The sequence below is a fragment of the Prinia subflava genome, chromosome 9 (genome assembly GCF_021018805.1).
Source record: "Prinia subflava isolate CZ2003 ecotype Zambia chromosome 9, Cam_Psub_1.2, whole genome shotgun sequence".
Taxonomy (NCBI): Eukaryota; Metazoa; Chordata; class Aves; order Passeriformes; family Cisticolidae; genus Prinia; species Prinia subflava.
Genome location: NC_086255.1, coordinates 32,448,990 through 32,469,302, shown reverse-complemented (window position 1 = coordinate 32,469,302; position 20,313 = coordinate 32,448,990). Strand labels below are relative to the sequence as shown.

Sequence of the window (20,313 nt, the reverse complement as noted above, 5' to 3'; positions counted from 1 at the left end):
TCTCATGTCCTGTTCTCATAGTATTTTGCCAAGAAAAAAAAAAAGTTTCTAACACTACGCCTTTATCTATAGTTAGTTTCACTAGTGTTTCTAATATTGATTATGTATACACTTACAATTTTATCTAACCTATTGATATTTAGTAATATTAAGTGTATATTGTTACAATTTAGCACGAACTATGCTCATTCATACAAAGAGAAGGAGAAATCTGACAGGAATATTCTTCATTCTTCTGCCCAGGCTTTGTCAAACACTGCAGCTCCTGCACTTCAGGAAAGAACAAGTGGCTCATCAGAAGTGACTTTTCTGTCCATGAGCATGTTATTATGGATTCATGTCTCACTGGAAAACAGTCTTCATACCCTACTGCTCTTTGCATCACCCAAAGAGTTTGGAGGCTGCTGCCTAGCGAGCTCCTGAGTTGTCTCTTCCTTGTCAATCTTATCAGTCCCTTGTTTAATTGTAAAAATGTAAATAAAATGCAGTGAGCATTGGCCCAGGGTCTCAGGACTTGCATATCCCTCCCAAAGAAAGAGAGGAAAGTGTGTCTCTCAAACGACAGAGTTTAAAACTTCAAGTTATTCACCTCTATTTTTTAAAGGAAACTAGGAAGAGTCAAATATCAATTCCTGTGCCAGTGCTGCTCCAGTCTGTTGCGTCGTTAAAACCGAAGGTCACGACACAGACTAACTAGTTCAAGTTAGACAGTCGTACATTTATGCACCAGAGGGCGGCACGGAGTCGTCTCCAAAAGACGTGACCAACCCACACAAGGTGCTTTGCCCTCCACTGATTTCCCAAGATCTTACATACAATGCTTATGCATAACCCCAGCACCTCCCATCCCTGTTCCGTATTAAAATGAGGCTATTAGTCCTTCACGCATGCAAATTCTCCTCTTGAATTGGGTTTGTGGTGTGGAACTGGGTCAGTGATCTGCAAGGATGAAGTCAGGAGAGTCTTCCTCAGGTTTCTGTGACCCTCTGGCAGGATCCAAGGTCCCCTGCTTTGTGACTGATCGATAGAAACTGCAGGTGCTGCCATTGCTCTGCTGGTTTCAATCTGCTCTTAGAACCGTTCTCTTATTCCACTCCCTTCTAGAAACAAGCTCATAATGGCAAACAACAAAACCATTAGTTCTAGATTAAGCAGCTAATAATCATTAACCTGTCATTTGCTTATCTAATTTACATCCTGATCAGTATGATTTGCTTCTAATCCTTGGCTAAAATCTTAAATCTTAAAAATTATGATTCACTATTTCTGTTGTCTCCTTTCACTTGTAGCACCTCTAAAAATACTTAAAAAATAAAACAATCAAAAAACACTGACTTTAAGCTGAAGGAGAAGCAATCTGGCTGCAGGCTCGTGGCACTCCACTGCCTGACTTCCTCTAAGGGAGCTCATCCCCTCCCCAGTTACCAGACACATCCCAAAGTACTGAGCACCAGCTTTGACCTTTTTAAAAATGGAGCTGTAAGAAAAGCTGCTGGGGAGGGCCATGCTCCAGGCACATCCCTGGGATTTCATCTGTACAGCTCTCTAAGCTCAACTCCTCTCTTTTCCTCTGGGTGCTGGGTTTGGCTCATGCATTTCTTGAGGGGATGGCCCTGCACTGATCCCAGCATGTACTGACCATCAGATAAACAGCTTCTGGCAGGGTGGATCTACCCTAAATGGACATTTCCCAAAGGAATTCCAGTGCCTGAATTTCACTGTCATGGCTTTTCAATGGCTTTGAAAGGAACCTGGTTTAACACACTCCATTTCTGAACAACCCCTGCACAAGGCTCCTTCCCTCCCTGCCATTGTTATTCTCTGACCCTTGGGGAAAGGCTTGGAGCGTGGATATTCCCATGCAGAGCTGCCGCTGGAATGCCAGCTGTGTCAGGAACCGGCAGAGCTTCCACGGAAGCTCAGCAGCATCGGGACAAGGACAGGTTCATATTTCAAAGATTCTGCTCTTTCAAACCCTCATCCCCAGCCCCACCCATGTCCCTGGGCTCACTTGACAGAGGTGCCTGGAATTCAGCTGATTTCACCCCTCGAGCTCGGGCTCCCTTTGAGATTTCAAAGCAGGAGCAGGCGGTGGCCAGAGGTGCTCCCCGCCCCTGCTGAGGCAGCTCCTGTGCCCACAGGAGGACAGCTCTCCCTGCAGAAGCTCAGCTCCTTTCAGAGCCTCCACAGTGGCCTCTGCAAGTTCTTTTCCCTCAGCAAAGGGATGCACATCCCTGCCTTCAGCACACCTCCAGGGGGACCCACCTGCAAAAGCTTCCCATCACTTCTGCACTTCCAGCGGGCTCCCTGAAAAACTCCAAACTTCACCCAAACAAAACTTCATCCCACCTGAACCTTTGATTTTCAGGCCTCTCCAAGGGCTATTGCTTGGGATTTAATTCCTGTGAGGGAAGATGGCCTTGGCTTTTCTGCTGCTGATGGATGATGCCCTCAGGCTGGAAGGGAGGGGGTTTGGGGTGGCCAGGACACACGTGGCAGCTGTGGGGGAGCTCTGGGAGGTGGGAAGCGGGAATTGCTGTCTGAGCCCCTCTGCAAACAGCCCGAGCTGCCATGGCCAGGCAGTGCCAGCTGTCCCTTGGGCTGCTTTTGGGCTGGTGGTGGCCTCTGTCCGGGCTGAAGCATCTCCAGGTGCCTACTGAGAGCAGCCCTGGCCCAGGAGCTGCGGGCAGCCCTTCAGCCGTGTCTGTGCCAGCGCTGTCTGAGCCCCCAGTGCCCGTCCCTGGGACGTGTGCCTGGCACACTGCGTGCCACGGGCAGGACACTGCAGCCACAGCTCCTCCCTGCACGGCCCAAGGACAAGAGGGGCTGGTGGCCTTGTGGGCCCTTCTGGCCCCCTCCCAGCCCGCCTTCCCAGCCAGCTGGGACACACAGAAACACCAGGGAACACTGCTGGCACTGAGCAGGAGACACCGAGGCCTCTGGGCCGCAAAAGCAGCCCCGGCCTCAGCAGCCACCATCATTTTGGCCTGGCAACGCTCACCTGCAGGAAATGCTCCCTGCCACCCTCCAGAGGAACTTTGGCCATGGAGCAAGGGAACCCTCAGGGCCTGTCTGGCTCATTTCTCCCTGCAAAGGGACACTGTGTGAGTAAATTTACAGCTGCTGGGTAAATCCTGGAAAGGGCAGGAAAATCAGGGTCATGGGAAGAGTTTGGTGCTGTCGTGGAAGGTGCCAGCCAGTTCTGCCCTCCAGCCATTGCAGGGGCTGCTGTGTAAAGCAGCATCAGCAGAAGAGAAGGAGCTGCATTTGTAGAGGAATACCCTTGCTGGCAGCAGTCATTCCCATCACAGTCAGGACCTGCTTCATGACCCTGAGGGTGGCTCAGGTGCCTGGAGCAGGGTGCAGAGAAGGGCAAGATTCTGTGTTCAGTGCCCAGCTGGAGCAGTCACTGCTCATCATTTCACCTGATGATCCTCTTGGCTCTTTACAACCACCCATCTCCTGTGCTCTGGAAATAAAGGGGAAACAGTTTTCAGCGGCTTTTCAAAGCTCGAGGTTTGTCCATTGGAGAGCACGAGCTGTGGAAAAAGTGGGGGAGAGGAAGGAGAGCGTCAGGTGTCAGCTGGCAGGTGTGGGCTGAGCGGGCAGAGCAGGAACGGGCCCCGGCAGGGCCGCAGTCCCACAGCGGGCCCGGGAGCAGCGGGAGCAGCAGCTCCGGCCTCGGCCCCGCGGCTGTCCCGGAGCGGCTCCTCCCGGCCCGGCGGCGATTCCCGGGCCCCGCCCGCTTCCAGCCGCGATCCAGCGTCTGCTCCGGGAAGCGCCGCCCGCCTGGCGGGCCCGGCCCCAGCACAGCCCCGCGGCCGCAGCGGGACCGTGCGCGGAGCCCGGCGGGAGCCCAGCCCCGGGCGGCTGCAGCCGCAGCAGGAGCGGCAGCGCCCGGCTCGGCGCCAGCGCCCGTCCCGGAGCGGCTCTGGCCAAGCCCCAGCCCCGCCGCGATCCTGCGGCCCCGGGACCCACAGCCCGCCCGCCGGGGGAGAAGCGCCTCTGCCCGGCAGCCGCAGCAGACACCGGCAGGAGCAGGAGCCGAATCCCCGGGCCCAGATCCCGGTTCCGGCCCCACCTCAGCGCCTTGGGCTCAGCGCAGCGCCGGGAGCAGCCCCCGGCCCGGGGCTCCGCGCAGCGCTCCGAGCGGCGGTGCCGCCGCACCCCGGGATGAGCATCCAGGGCAGAAGGCGGAGCGGGCGCGGATCCGCCGGGATTTACGGACGGGGCGGGACGGGGCCGGCTCAGGTGTGACGGGCGGGACCTGCACAGGTGCGGGAGGCCCCAGAGCGGCTGCGCGGGGCGGGGCCGAGGAGATTTAATCCCCGGGCAGTGCCCCGCAGAGCTATTTGCCCCTGGGTGCTAGGAGCGGTATGCTGTGGCCGGGCCGGGCTGGGCTCTATATCGCTCTTTCTATACGTCTTGTCCTCTACACTTTTTGTTCTTTATACTTCTTCTCTTCTGTACTTCTCTTCTTCTGTGTCTCTCCATTCTCCCCTCCCTGCCTCACCGCCCCTCCCTATCCCCCTACACACCCCAACCCTCCCCTACTTCTCTCTCCTACCGTTCTTCCTTCCACCCTTCCTTCTCCCCCACGCCCTCTCCCTGCTGCCCTGCACACCCCAACAGCCCCACCCGCCCTCTGTCCTTGACTCACCCACCCCGACCACCCCTTCTGTCCCCGTTCCCATCCTCCCTCCTCCCCTCTCCTTCCTTCCCCCGCAGCCGCGGCGCTCGGGGTGCCGGAGAATAAAGCCCAGAGGGCCGAGCCCGGCGCCCCCCGCCCTCCCTGGAAGCCCCACACGGGGACAGCCCCGCTCGGCCGCTGTCCCCCTGCAGTTCAAACAGCGCCTGACACCGCCGGGGCTCCGGCTTTGCCCACATCGCTCTGGGGTATCCCCTGAGGGTTTGGGGCGCCCTCCTTAGAGAAGGGAGCTCCCGGGGTGGGGGGGTCAGGAAGGGCTCTCTCCAGAGGAGGGGGTCTTGGGAATGGGGTGGTCCTCGGGAGGAGAGAGAGGGGGTGGGTGGGTGGGGCAGGATGGGAGGAGCCAATTGTTTGTCTGGCATTTTGTCTGTTCACGTGGCAGAGTGACCTGAGCCCCTCTGCTTGCCCCCAACTCCACCCGGCCCCCATTGAAACCCCTGAGCCCCAGAGAAAGGAGTCCTGGGATGGGGGTACAGACTGGAAGGGGATAATCGCCCCTCTGCCCCAGGCACTGTCCAGCCACACCGTCCCCAGCCTAGAGCATTGCAGGGGGTTCTGGTGGCCAAAATGCAGCACTCGGCACTTGCACTTATTCAACGTCATCCTCTGGGACTCTGCCCATCCATCCAACCATTCCAGGTCTCTCTGCAGAGCCTCCCTACATTCCAACAGATCCACCCACGCTCCCAGCTTTGTGTCATCTGCAAATTTACTGGTGGAAGACTCAGTCCCCTCATCCATGTCACCAATGAAAACAGTGACCAGAGCTGGCCCCAGCACAGAGCCCTGAGGAACAGCCCTGGTGCCTGGCTGCCAGCTGCATGCAGCACCTTCAGCACCACGCTCTGGGCCCGGCCATGCAGGCAGTTCTGAACCCAGCACAGAGCGCTCCTGTCCCAGCCGTGGGCTGCCAGCTTTTCCAGGAGTGTGCTGGGGGAGACAGTGTCCAAGGCCTTGCTGAAGTGCAAACAGACAACATGCACAGCCTTGCCTGCATCCACCAGGCGGCTCAGCTAGGCATAAAAGGAGACCAGGCTGGTCCAACACCACCCAGCCCTCCTAAAGCCGTGCTGGCTGGCTCTGCTAGCCTGGCCATGCTGTGAGTGCTGTGTGCTGGCACCAGCATCAGCTGCTGCATGACCTGACTGGGTACTGAGGTCTGGTTAACTGGCCTATAATTACCAGGATCCTCCTTCCCACCCTTCCTGTGAATATGCTAGCTTACATTGGCCAGCTTCCAGTCATCTGGAACCTCACCAGTCAGCCAGGACTGTTGGTAAATAACAGAGAGCAATTTCTCAGGCCCATCTGCCACCTCCCTCATCACCCTGGGGTGGATCCCATCTGGGCCCAGAGATTTACGGATATCCAAGCAGCTCAGCAGTTCCCTGACTGCCTCCTCCTGGAGAACAGGGGGACCATTCTGCTCCCTGACACCATCTCCCACCAGAGGAGGACAGCTGAGCTGAGGACAAGCCAGGTTCCCACTAAAGACTGATGCAAAGAAAGTGTTAAGCACCTCTGCCTTCTCCTCAACTGCACTAAGTTTCCTCCCACATCCAAAAGAGAACACAAGCTGGTCTTACCCTTCCTTTCACCATTAATATATTTGTAAAACCATTTTGTATGGTCCTTTACAAAAGTTGCCAAATTAATCTCAAACTGATCTTTGGCCTCCCGAGTTTTATTCCTACATGCCCTAGCAACCCCCTTCAGTACTTGCTGAGAAGCCTGACCCTCCTTCCAAAGATGATACGTCCTCCTTTGATTCTTAAATTCCTTCAAAACCCCGTTGTCCATCCAGGCCGGATGGACAACATCCAGGTTTCCCGTGCTGATTCACCTTTCGGCACACAGGGACAGTCTGTTCCTGTGCCCTCAAGATCTCTGCTTTGAACCATGCCCACCTTTCCTGCACTCCTTTGTTTCCAAGGGCAGCTTCCCAAGGAACTCTCTGAATAAGTCTCCTAAATGGATCAAACTCTGCCCTTCGACAGTCCAATGTCAAATTCTTATTGATATTCCCCCTGATATCACCAAATATCGAGAACACTATAATTACATGATCACTGAGCCCCAGGAGGCCTCCAGCCAGCACATCTCCCACCAGCCCAGCTCTATTCATTAACGAGTCTAACATGGTCCCTCCCCTGCCTGGCTCACTCATAGCTGTGACTCACACACCCTCCCAAAACTCCCTGAATTCCAGGGCTCTCAGTCAATGCTCCTTCCCGGGTGCTCCTCAGCCCTGCCAATAATTCCCTGCCAGGAATGCAGTGGGTCTCAGCGGCTCCAGGAGTTGCAAGTGGGCAAAACGGGGCCGAGGGAGAGGAGGCAGGGGGTGCCAGGGAGTGAAATGTCTTTGCTGCGAGCTGGCAGGGAGAGGAGGAGGGAGCAAGTGGTGCAAAGGAAAGGGGAGAGAAAGAGGGACAAGGCTGGAGCAGTCAAAGGTGGTGGGGATGACCATGGGGAGGGCAGGCATTTTGCTTTTCAACATTGTGGGGTGAAAAGAAGAACTGTCAAATCCATCCAAGAAAAAAGGAGAGGAATGACATGTGGTAGAAATCGCTGATAATTTTGATTCATTCGACCTGCCTCAACTTCAAAGGTCCCGCCGGTGGGCAGCACCCTGGCGGCTCGAGTTCCTGTGGGAGGAAAGGAAGAACTGTCAAACCTATTGCGGAAAGGAAGGGAAGAAACAGCAGGTGGAAATCGCCGACTTTTGGTTGTGAAAAAGACATATTGTGTGTGTGTGGCTCTATGCAGATATTTACTATATGTAATATGCTAGGTAGAAAAGTTATGTAGTATTAACATTTTAATAATATAGTAAATGTAGTTTTTAACATTGAATCTAAGTAAAAATTGTGTGTAAGGTATTTTCCTTAGCTCAAGAGAAAAGAGAAGATAACCCGGACGTTTCTGCACAGAGAGAACAATTACAACAAGCCAGACTAAAACCCCTCCTGGATGTTTCAGAGGGAAAGATGCATATCTCCTTGAATCCACAAAAGCCACCTGGTTAACCAGACTCCAGTACGCCAGGGGTTTAGCAGAAGGCTCTTGGCAAACAGGTTTTTCTTAGATAAAGTATGCATAATCATTAAAGTTTGTCCTCAAAAATAGAGAGGTTTCTCCCTAACGGGGCCCTTCTCCTTGCGAGCCTTTGTCTGGAGAGGAGAGGGGACGGTACGCCCAGGCTACCTTCTTTGCTCTTATTGTCTCATTATTTGTCCTGTCTCTGAAAACTTTTTGAACTTTTATTATTGTATTAATTTTTTTGTAACCAATTTTTATTCTTTATTAAATGTCATAAATTTCAAAAAACGAGTGATTGGCGTTTATCACATGGTTTTAATTTGATCTGCCTGAACTGAAACAGAAAGCAGGGCCGCAGCCGCTGCTTTTCCAGTAAATCAGAGCTGAAACAAAAAATCACACAGTGGGCAGTTCCATGAAAAACATCACGTGACACCGAATAACCCCTGGAATGTTTCTGGCCGGCTCCCAGGGCCTCGGGCCAAGCCCCGCCCCTCGCTGCTTTCCCGCGCGCTGATTGGACAGAGCGGCCCAAGGACGCCCCGCCCCCAGAGCGGCTCCAGCCCCGCAGCGGCGCGGGGGGCTCAGGGCGGGAGCGGAGCGGCGGCGGAGCTCGGAGATTGCTCCGGCACAGGGGGACCCGCGCCCGGTGTGCCCCGGCTCGGGGCTCGCTGCGGACACAGGGGCTGCGGTGAGGGCCACGGGGCGGCTCTGGTGAGTTCCTTGTGCCGGGTTCCCCCGGGTCCCCCGGGCGCTGAGATGGCGGAGGGAGCGGCTGCCCGCGCTCTCCTCCTTGCCCGGCTCGCTGGGGACGAGGCGGTGCCGCAGCAGCGATGGCTCATCCCGGCTGCTCTCGCTGGGACACAGGGGCTGCTCCGTGCCCGGGACACTTCCCGGCCCTGCAGCCCCGGGCTCGGCGCCGCTGCTCGGGCGGGAGGTGTCCCTGGCCGGCTCAGGGCTGCCCCGGGAGGAACCTGAACGCGCCTCAGAGCCCAAAGCTCTGCAGGCGCCGAGCGGAGGCAGAAAGCGCCGCATGGTGCCTGCTGCGGGGCCGAGGCTTCTTGGCGCTGCCTTTTGTGCCAGGACCCGCTTCGTGTTCTCATGCAGGGACCAAAAGCGGCTGTGCCGCGCTCGCTGTCCCCGGGCTCCGACCCGCCGGGACAGGGAATCCTGCGGGGACAATCCCTCTACAAGCTCCTGAATATGGTTGTATTGGGTGGGGGTTGGTCCCTTTCTCCAGGCAGCAGCTGACAGAAGAGAGGACACGGTCTCAAACTGTGCCATGGGAAATACAGATTGGATATGAGGGAAAAGTTTTTTCTCGGAAGAATAATGAAGGACAGGAATGGTCTGCCCGGGGAGTTGGTGGAGTCACCATACCTGGAAGTATTTAAAAAAGATTGGATGTGCCACTCGGTGCCATAGTCTAGTTAAGGTGTTAGGGCATGGGTTGGACTCAATGATCTTGGACTCTTCCAACCTAGTCACTCTGTCATTCTGTGTTTTTTTGAGTCCTTGCAACACACCCTAAAATGTGTAACTCTACCCACCGTAATTCCTGTAACTTCTCAACTTGGATCCTTCTCACCTCGTTTTGAGCCATCGCAACATGCCCTAAATTCTAAAACTCTTCACCTGCCTACTTCCCAGGCTTTCTTCAGCCCTTTCAACTCTCCCTGATTCCTGTAACTCTTAGCCTGGCTCCTTCTTCAGTGCTCTTGAGTTACAGGTAATACTTTGGGGGGCCGTTAGGGTATGTAGGAAAACAATTAGGGAGGCCAAAGCTCAGTTTAAATTTAATTTGGCAACTTTTGTAAAGGATAATAAAAATTGTTTTTCCAAATATATTAATGGTAGAAGTAAAGCTGAGACCACCCTTTGTTCTTTAGTAGATGGGAACTTAGTAACAGCAGATGAGGAGAAGGCAGAGGTGCTTCACAGCTTCTTTGCCTCAGTCTTTAGTGGGAACCTGGCTTGTCCTCAGCTCACCTGTCCTCTAGGGTTGGTGGATGGTGTCAGGGAGCAGAATGGTCCCCCTGTTATCCAGGAAGAGGCAGCCAGAGAACTGCTGAGCTACTTGGATATCCGTAAATCTCTGGGCCCAGATGGGATCCACCCCAGGGTGATGAGGGAGGTGGCAGATGGGCCTGAGAAATTGCTCTCTGTTATTTACCAACAGTCCTGGCTGACTGGTGAGGTTCCAGATGACTGGAAGCTGGCCAGTGTGGCACCCATTCACAAACAGGGTGAGAAGGAGGATCCTGGTAATTATAGGCCACTTAACCTGACCTCAGTACCGGGTCAGGTCATGCAGCAGTTGATGCCGATGCCATCACGCAGCACCCACATCATCGCCAGGCTCTCAGAGCCAGCCAGCACGGCTTTAGGAGGGCTGGGTGGTGTTGGACCAGCCTGGTCTCCTTTTATGCCCAGCTGAGCCGCCTGGTGGATGCAGGCAAGGCTGTGCATGTTGTCTGTTTGCACTTCAGCAAGGCCTTGGACACTGTCTCCCCCAGCACACTCCTGGAAAAGCTGGCAGCCCACGGCTGGGACAGGAGCGCTCTGTGCTGGGTTCAGAACTGCCTGCATGGCCGGGCCCAGAGCGTGGTGCTGAATGTGCTGCATGCAGCTGGCAGCCAGGCACCAGGGCTGTTCCTCAGGGCTCTGTGCTGGGGCCAGCTCTGGTCACTGTTTTCATTGGTGACATGGATGAGGGGACTGAGTCTTTCATCAGTAAATTTGCAGATGACACTAAGCTGGGAGCGTGGGTGGATCTGTTGGAATGTAGGGAGGCTCTGCAGAGAGACCTGGAATGGTTGGATGGATGGGCAGAGTCCCAGAGGATGAAGCTGAATAAGTGCAAGTGCCCAGTGCTGCATTTTGGCCACCAGAACCCCCTGCAGTGCTCTAGGCTGGGGACGGTGTGGCTGGGCAGTGCCCCTGCAGAAAGGGCCCTGGGGGTGCTGGTGGCAGCAGCTGAACACGAGGCAGCAGTGTGCTCTGGTGTGCCCTGGTGGCCAAGAAGGCCAAGGGCTCCTGGCCTGCATCAGGAATGGTGTGGCCAGCAGGAGCAGGGAGGTCATTCTGGCCCTGTCGTGGGCACTGGGGAGGCCACAGCTTGAGGGCTGCTCGGGGCCCCTGAGTTTAGGAAGGACCTTGAGAGGCCTGAGGGTTTGCAGAGGAGGGCAAGGAGACTGGGGAGGGGCTTGGAACACGAGGCCTGTGAGGAAGGACTGAGGGAGCTGGGCTTGTTGAGCCTGGAGAAAAGGAGATTCAGAGGTGACCTCACCACTCTCTGTGACTTCCTGAAAGGTGGCTGTATCAGGTGGGGTTTGGTCTCTATCGTCTTGCAGCAACTGACAGAATGAGAGGACAGAGTGTTAACCTGTGCCTAGGGAAATCTAGCTTGGATATTATGAAAAAGTTTTTTACAGGAAGGGTGATAAAATACTGAAATGGTCTGCCTAGGGATGTGGTGGAGTAACTATCCGTGGATGTGTTTTTAAAAAGTCTGAATGTGACACTCGATGCCATGTTTTAATTGAGGTGTTAGGGTGGGGTTGGACTCGATGATCTTGGAGGTGTCTTGAAACCCAGGGTTTGTGTGAAATTGTGATTGTTTGACGCGGGCAGCCGCTGCCTCCGCCATCTCAGAGCAGGGGGCACACAGAGGGAACCCGGCACCGCGGCCCCTGTGTCCGCAGCGAGCCCCGAGCCGGGGCACACCGGGCGCGGGTCCCCCTGTGCCGGAGCAATCTCCGAGCTCCGCCGCCGCTCCGCTCCCGCCCTGAGCCCCCCGCGCCGCTGCGGGGCTGGAGCCGCTCTGGGGGCGGGGCGTCCTTGGGCCGCTCTGTCCAATCAGCGCGCGGGAAAGCAGCGAGGGGCGGGGCTTGGCCCTGGGCCGGGGAGCGGGCGGGGGCGGTCCCAGAGCCCGTTCTGTGTCACCCCGTGTTTGTCACCGGCTTCTCCTGGGTCGGGGGCTTTGTTTTAGCGCTGATTTACCGGGACAGACGTGGCCGCGGCCCTGCCCCCTCCCGGGGCCTTTTCAGTTCAGTTAGATCAAATGAAACCCAAATGTCGGCGATTTCCACCACCTCCTGTTTCTTCCCCTCTTTTCCCCAATGGGTTTTACAGTTCTTCTTTTCCACCCATAGAGCTCTAAAGCAAAATGCCCGCCTGCCCCATGGCCATCCCCGCCGCCTTCCACCGCTCCAGCCTTGTCCCTCTTTCTCTCCCCTTTCCTTTGCACCACTTGCTCCCTCCTCCTCTCCCTGCCAGCTCGCAGCAAAGACATTTCACCCACGGGCACCACCTGTCTCCTCTCCCTCGGCCCCGTTTTGCCCACTTGCAACTCCTGGAGCCGCCTGCCCGCGGAGCCGGAGCCGCCGTGGGGCCGGGAAATGCTGCAGTGAATTCTGGCAGGGATTCTTGGGCTGGGCTGGGCATGGCCAGGTGCCCGGTGCCAGCAGAACCGCTCTGTCCCTCTGCTCCTCCTCCTGGGCAGGGAACAGAACACATCAGGAAAGGCTCGAGGATCGGGAAAAGGACAGGCAGACATCACTCACCAGTTACAGGAATAAGATACACGACTGGGGGGGTTTATTTGATCGTTCCTGTACAGGGGGGGCTCCGTTGCTGCCCCACCTCCCCGGGCGCCCCGATCGGTCCCTCCAAGCTGCTCCGTCCGTGCCTGAGCCCCCGGGGCATCCCGATCGCTGCGGCGGGCGGGTCTCGGTCAGTGCCTCAGCTCTCGGAGCACTCCAATCGGTGCCGCAGGGTGAGGCTCCGTCGGTTCCGCTGCTCCCGGGGCACCGCAATCGGTGCCGGCCCTGGAGCTGCTATTGCGTAAAACGGCAACCAGACCGCGGACCAACCCCGCCCCTCGCTGCTTTCCACCAATTTATTGAACATCAAACAAAACCTAAAATCACCAACAAAACACCAAAATCCGCCCCTCCCCCACATCGGCATTGAAACTGCAGCGGCCGAAACCGAAACAGCCTCGTTTCCTGAACACGGCCGTGCTTCTCACAGTCCTTTGTGCCCCAGCTCAGAGCTTCTGGCGGGCGAACGGACGGACAGACGGACGGGACCGCGGTGAGCTGTGAGGGGTCTGGTGAGTTCCTTGTGCCGGGTTCCCCCGTGTCCCCCCGGGGCTGAGATCGCGGAGGGAGCGGCTGCCCGCGCTCTCCTCCTTGCCCGGGTCTGTCACTTCATCCACTCCCGGGAACCCCGATCGGTGCCGTTCAGGGGAGCTCCGTCTGTGCCTCAGCTCCCGGGCACCTCAGACGGTACCTGGCCTTTTTTCAGTCCTCAAGCATTTCCTGCTCTGTTCTGTTGCTTGCCGAGAGGAAGGAGCAAAGGGGCACAGCGGTTTGCACAGCCCACCCCAAGGCTCTGTGACATAATTCACTGTTCAGACTCCCAGAGGCCGCTTCCCCGGGGTTGCGGTTTTTCAACAGCTTCTCCGGCTTGGGGCGTTTTTCATAGCGCTTTGTTTTCGCGATAGGACCGATCTTCTCTCCGTCTCGCAAGGAATGCGAGGGACAGTCTCATCATGTCCCATTCAGTGACGCATCCACGTGGGTGTGAAGCTATTCCCGAGGCTCATCTCCGAAAGGTTTTTTCAGTACTCCTGAGGCGGTGGGAGCAAGGGGATGTTTGTTCCCAGGAGACAGATTCTGGCTGTGAGCTAGAGGAGAGTGAATTCTGCTCCATTCATGGAGCTGTGAAGGAGTTCCTGCATCTCCAGGAGGGACCAGCAGCTAGGGTTCCACACTTGCCTGGAGTGCAAGAAGCCTCTTGTCATAAGCAGGGGGATGCCACTTATGAGTCTGCAGGGAGTGAAGCTGTGGAGAATGGATTGTGCAGCAGTGGTGGGAGTGTGAGGGAACCCCTGGGTCCCAAGGCCACATCAGCACCCGGCAATACAAAGAGAAGGATCCTCAGAAGATTCCTGGGTGAGTGCAGGGCCAACCCTGTGGCCACTAGAGAGGGGACAGTGTCACCTCCCAAGGACAGGATTGGCAGGTGTGGGGCTGTTTCCTGGTGTCTGCAAGACTCCTTGTGCTCTGCTCCTGCCCATCAGTGGCTGGAACCAACAGCCCCAGCTGCCCCCAAGGCTGTGCACTTCTCCTGCTGCAGCCTGTCCCCACCCCTGTGTCCCTGGCTGTCCCCACCCCTGTGTCCCTGCCCCTGTGTCCCGGCTCTTGGCTCCCTGGCTGCCAGCTGAGTGTGTTGCACACTGGCTGAGGGCTCCCTCCTGTGCTCCCTGGCCATTGGCTGAGCACATTGCAGGGCCGGCTCTGGTTGTGGCAGCCAGCAGCTCTTTCCTGGTCCAGGCAAATGGTTCAGGTCCCATCCCGTGCCTGTGTTGGTGCTGGTTGTGCTCGTGTTCCTGGTGCCGGCTTTGGCGGTGGCCTTGGCTGTGCAGTCAGGTAAGGGAGGGGCAGCAGGCTGGGCCCAGCCCCTCGGGGCAGAGCGGGCTCCCTGCTCCCTGCACAGGGGAATCCTCAGAGCTTCTCCTCTTCCCCCTGCAGCCCCACAGCTTCCAGTCACACCTGCGACTCCGCTCTTGGTTCTGGCCTGTCCCTCTGGCTGGGTTGGCTACAATGGGATCTGCTACTACTTCTCCAGGGATTCCAGCACCTGGGAGCAGGGTCAGGAACGGTGCTCCGAGCTGGGGGCCTCCCTGGCCATTGTCAAGGATGAGGACGTGGTGAGTGAGGGGCTGTGGCTGCTGTGGGGTGTGTGAGGGGAGCCTGGGGGTGCTCCTGGGCCGGGCTGGGTGCTGGTAGGGCTGGGGGTGCAGGCCTGTGCCGGGGCCCTGCAGGGAAGGAGCCCTGGCGTGCCGGGGGAGCCCCGGGCACGTGTCCCCCCGAGGGGCCGGGGCAGCTCCCACTCCTCTCTCCTGGGCAGGGTTTGCTCTTCCGCCTCCGCGGGAACGTCGATTACTGGCTCGGGCTGCGCAGACGGGGCCAGCGCCTGCACTGGGGGGACGGCAGCAACTTCAGCTCCTGGTGAGTGCCGGGGAGCCGGGCAGGGCATGGGGGGACAGGGCCACAAGGTGTCCCCTGGCAACCAGCGCTGTCTCTGCTCCTCCTTGCAGGGTTCCTGTCCTTGGCGATTCTGAGTGTGTGTACCTGGCTGACAATAAATTCCGGAGTGAGGGCTGCTCCAATGAGCGGCCGTACCTGTGCAGCAAGGCCCAAGCTCCCCTGTGACAGGGGCTGCAGAAAGGACCTTCTCCACGCTGGCCAGTCCCAGCTTCACCTCTTAGCCCAGCACAGGACTGGCTATGGATGCTGACCATTTGTGTGAGTTTAGGTTTCAGGCTCTGCCAGGCTCTGTGTAAAAGACAGGCGAGCAACTTTCTCATTCTGGGCTGGGAAAATCTTATGGAGGAAACCAAAACAATCCTTGCATTTCCCCCGCTGTCTGTGCGCTCCCGCGGCGCTGCGGGCGCTGGTTCCCCCCGTGTGCGGTGGCAGCAGAGGTGGGGCACAGGCGCTGCCTCTCCTTTCCCTCCCCCGCCCCACTCCGCCACTTTTCTTTCCCCTCCCGCGCCAAACTCGGCAGAGCAGCCTCGGGACAGCTTGTGAGGCTGTGGGAGGTGCTTGTTTGGAATTTCAGGTGGAGCTTTTTTACCGGGAAATGGGGCCTGGTTTGCCCCATCTCCCGCAGCCCCGCGGAGCTGTGGCCGTGCGGGGCGGCCCTGGGGCCCTGCAGCCGCTGCTGCAGACACGGCAGGGCCGAGCAGCGGCCGCTGCGGCGGGAGGAAGCTTTTCTTTTCAGAGGGATGGTTTGGGTTTTGTTTGGGATTTTCCCTCCCACCCTCCCTCAAAAGTTTTCTTCTTAAGGCATCTCCAGTGAATAGAATTGGAGCTTTAAATGCCTGTTTGTAATAGAACAAAAATGAAAAGAAAAACAAATAAGCAGCCTGCGTTAAAAATTTTGCAGATAACATAAGAATTATTGATAATTCTATATTATAACTCTCAGGTATTATTTTTAAGTGTTATCTCAGCTTTTTAAGATATTTGTTAATATTATATTGATTATATCCTGTGAATTCACGTATATGATAGGGTTATATGATAAGCCTCTAGACCTCTTCCTCTCATGTGTGTTGTTTGTTTATGTGCCTGTGGTACACAGGTCACTCAAGGATTTTTTCCTTGTATTTAGCTATTCAGGTTAGTTTTTTAATTTTGAGATTTCTTAATATTTTCAGATTTCTGGAAGAGGTTATCTGAGTTTGAAAAAATTCCTCTTCTGTCGATGTGGAATCCCCCTTTTCTAGGAGGATGAAATCCTCTCTTACTCTCCTTGTGTTAACCCCTCCTTTGACCCAAACCCTAAAACTCTTCCCCTTCAACACCCTAGAAAACCACACAACGTGGCCCCTGTGATTTCTCCGTTTTTCTGCCCTTTCCATTCCCCCGTCTGTTCTTCCCCCAACACCTTCCTCACCCTCCCTGGTCCAGGGGGGAAATAAAAATGGATCCTCGTGCTTAACCAAAGAGAGACTTGTCTCCTCAGTTTCCTGCTGGTGCCTGTATCTCTGGACACGATGGTCACTGCTGCTTTGCCATGCAACACCTGCCCTTTCCAGGATTTACCCAGCAGCTGTAAATTGACTCTCACAGTGTCCCTTTGCAGGGAGAAATGAGCCAGACAGGCCCTGAGGGTTCCCTTGCTCCATGGCCAAAGTTCCTCTGGAGGGTGGCAGGGAGCATTTCCTGCAGGTGAGCGTTGCCAGGCCAAAATGATGGTGGCTGCTGAGGCTGGGGCTGCTTTTGTGGCCCAGAGGCCTCGGTGTCTCCTGCTCAGTGCCAGCAGTGTTCCCTGGTGTTTCTGTGTGTCCCAGCTGGCTGGGAAGGTGGGCTGGGAGGGGGCCAGAAGGCCCCACAAGGCCACCAGCCCCTCTTGTCCTTGGGCCGTGCAGGGAGGAGCTGTGGCTGCAGTGTCCTGCCCGTGGCACGCAGTGTGCCAGGCACACGTCCCAGGGACGGGCACTGGGGGCTCAGACAGCGCTGGCACAGACACGGCTGAAGGGCTGCCCGCAGCTCCTGGGCCAGGGCTGCTCTCAGCAGGCACCTGGAGATGCTTCAGCCCGGACAGAGGCCACCACCAGCCCAAAAGCAGCCCAAGGAACAGCTGGCACTGCCTGGCCATGGCAGCTCGGGCTGTTTGCAGAGGGGCTCAGACAGCAATTCCCGCTTCCCACCTCCCACAGCTCCCCCACAGCTGCCACGTGTGTCCTGGCCACCCCAAATCCCCTCCCTTCCAGCCTGAGGGCATCATCCATCAGCAGCAGAAAAGCCAAGGCCATCTTCCCTCACAGAAATAAAATCCCGAGCAATAGCCCTTGGAGAGGCCTGAAAATCAAAGGTTCAGGTGGGATGAAGTTTGTTTGGGTGAAGTTTGGAGTTTTTCAGGGAGCCCGCTGGAAGTGCAGAAGTGATGGGAAGCTTTTGCAGGTGGGTCCCCCTGGAGGTGTGCTGAAGGCAGGGATGTGCATCCCTTTGCTGAGGGAAAAGAACTTGCAGAGGCCACTGCGGAGGCTGTGAAAGGAGCTGAGCTTCTGCAGGGAGAGCTGTCCTCCTGTGGGCACAGGAGCTGCCTCAGCAGGGGCGGGGAGCACCTCTGGCCACCGCCTGCTCCTGCTTTGAAATCTCAAAGGGAGCCCGAGCTCGAGGGGTGAAATCAGCTGAATTCCAGGCACCTCTGTCAAGTGAGCCCAGGGACATGGGTGGGGCTGGGGGTGAGGGTTCGAAAGAGCAAAATCTTTGAAATATGAACCTGTCCTTGTCCCGATGCTGCTGAGCTTCCGTGGAAGCTCTGCCGGTTCCTGACACAGCTGGCATTCCAGCGGCAGCTCTGCATGGGAATATCCACGCTCCGAGCCTTTCCCCAAGGGTCAGAGAATATCAATGGCAGGGAGTGAAGGAGCCTTGTACAGGGGTTGTTTAGAAATGGAGGGTGTTAAACCAGGGTCCTTTCAAAGCCATTGAAAAGCCATTCCAGTGAAATTCAGGCACTGGAATTCCTTTGGGAAATGTCCATTTATGGCAGATCCACCCTGCCAGAAGCTGTTTATCTGATGGTCAGTACATGCTGGGATCAGTGCATGGCCATCCCCTCAAGAAATGCATGAGCCAAACCCAGCACCCAGAGGCAAAGAGAGGAGTTGAGCTTCGAGAGCTGCACAGATGAAATCCCAGGGATGTGCCTGGAGCATGGCCCTCCCCAGCAGCTTTTCTTACAGTTCCATTTTAAAAAAGGTCAAAGCTGGTGCTCAGTGCTTTGGGATGTGGCTGTAACTGCGGAGGAGATGAGCTCCCTTAGTGGAAGTCAGGCAGTGGAATGCCACGGGCCTGCAGCCAGATAGCTGAAGGAGAAGCATAAAGTCAATGTTCTTTGATTAATTTTTTTTTTTTTTTAAGTATTCTTAGAGGTGCTACAAGTGAAAGGAGAGAACAGAAAGAGTGAATCATAATTTTTAAGATTTAAGATTTTAGCCAAGGTTTACAAGCAAATCATACTGGTCAGGATGTAAATTAGATAAGCAAATGACAGGTTAATGATTATTAGCTGCTTAAGCTAGAACTAATGGTTTTGTTGTTTGCCATTATGAGCTTGTTTCTAGAAGGGAGTGGAGTAAGAGAACGGTTCTAAGAGCAGATTGAAACCAGCAGAGCAATGGCAGCACCTGCAGTTTCCATCGATCAGTCACAAAGCAGGGGACCTTGGATCCTGCCAGAGGGTCACAGAGACCTGAGGAAGACTCTCCTGACTTCATCCTTGCAGATCACTGACCCAATTCCACACCACAAACCCAATTTAAGAGAAGAATTTGCATGCGTGAAGGACTAATAGCCTCATTTTAATACGGAACAGGGATGGGAGGTGCTGGGGTTATGCATATGCATTGTATGTAAGATCTCGGGAAATAAATGGAGGGCAAAGCACCTTGTCTGGGTTGGTCACGTCTTTTGGAGACGACTCCGTGCCGCCCTCTGGTGCATAAATGTACGACTGTCTAACTTGAACTAGTTAGAGAGTCTTTGTCGTGATCTTCGGTTTTAACGACGCAACAGACTGGAGCAGCACTGGTACAGGAATTGATATTTGACTCTTCCTCTTTTCTTTTAAAAATAGAGGTAAATAACTTGAAGTTTTCAAGTCTGTCGTTTTACAAACAGACATTTTCTTTCTTTGGGAGGGATATGCAAGTCCTGAGACCCTGGGCCAATGCTCACTGCATTTTATTTATATATTTACAATTAAACAAGGGACTGATAAGATTGACAAGGAAGAGACAACTCAGGAGCTCGCTAGGCTGCAGCCTCCAAACTCTTTGGGTGATGCAAAGAGCAGTTGGGTATGAAGACTGTTTTCCAGTGAGAGACTAATCCATAATAACATGCTCACGGACAGAAAAGTCACTTCTGATGAGCCACTTGTTCTTTCCTGAAGTGCAGGAGCTGCAGTGTTTGACAAAGCCTGGGCAGAAGGATGAAGAATATTCCTGTCAGATTTCTCCTTCTCTTTGTATGAATGAGCATAGTTTGTGCTATATTGTAACAATATACACTTAATATTACTAAATATCAATAGGTTAGATAAAATTGTAAGTGTATACATAATCAATATTAGAAACACTAGTGAAACTAACTATAGATAAAGGCATAGTGTTAGAAATTTTTCTTGGCAAAATACTATGAGAACAGGACATGAGACCAAGGACAGTTAGAGGGAAGTGTCTTTGAAGATGCTTAAAAGGGGATTGACAAGAGTCCAGGAACATTGAGATAAGCCCAAATGTCCAGATGTTAATTTCTTTTTTTTGTTATAATGGTACTTAACTATTTAGGCACACACATATGACTAGCAAGGTCATACAAGGGACATACAAGGAAGAGGAGTAGCCTTCATCACCTGCGACCACCGCAAGGAGTCGAAGACCCTCAAAAACAACTGGAGCATGAGCGATGAAGGAAGTGACGCAAACTTTAAGAATCGAAATTGGGAGGAAACAATCAAAGAGGGGAGGAGATAAGGGTGTTAGTAAAACTATAAAAATAAAGGTAGAACTAAATTTAGATGGGACATGCTACAGGAGACTCGGCCCTGTGCGGTACCCCGGCCGTAAGTTTTTGCTTTGTGTATTTTGAACATATATATACATTGTTAAATTACTTTTATTGAGAATGAAATGCATTTAACTTGGATGTGTCCTAAATTACTTTTATGGAGAATGAAATGCATTTAATCTGGATGTATGATTTTCTTAATTATATTAATTACAATTAAAATTATTACTAAATTTCAATTTGATGATTTGAGACCTTTTCATTTGTAACATCTTCTTGTGCCCACAAGAGAAATCCATCCTCTTGGAGGGCTTTGCTCCTCTGTGCCAGTGTGTGGTTTAGAGATAAAACAGCAGCCAGGAGCGTGAATTATTGAACCTGCACTGCCCCCTCAGACGGGTGAGGTGTGACTGCTGTGCTGGGCACTGGGGCCAATACAATTCCTGGCAGTGGCACTCGGAGCTTGAA

At 54.7% G+C, this 20,313-nt stretch overlaps 1 protein-coding gene across 1 annotated transcript in view; it reads left to right on the top strand.

The window, feature by feature from the left end:
* LOC134554993 (C-type lectin domain family 2 member D-like) overlaps nt 1–20,073 on the top strand; it is a 34,711-nt gene extending 14,638 nt beyond the window's left edge. Inside the window, exons 4-6 of the mRNA XM_063406238.1 lie at nt 14,287–14,465; nt 14,666–14,766; nt 14,856–20,073. Coding sequence (XP_063262308.1) covers nt 14,287–14,465; nt 14,666–14,766; nt 14,856–14,970 — 395 coding nt within the window. The 3' untranslated portion in view covers nt 14,971–20,073. The remainder of the gene's footprint in view (nt 1–14,286; nt 14,466–14,665; nt 14,767–14,855) is intronic.
* The last annotated feature ends 240 nt before the right edge of the window (nt 20,074–20,313 follow it).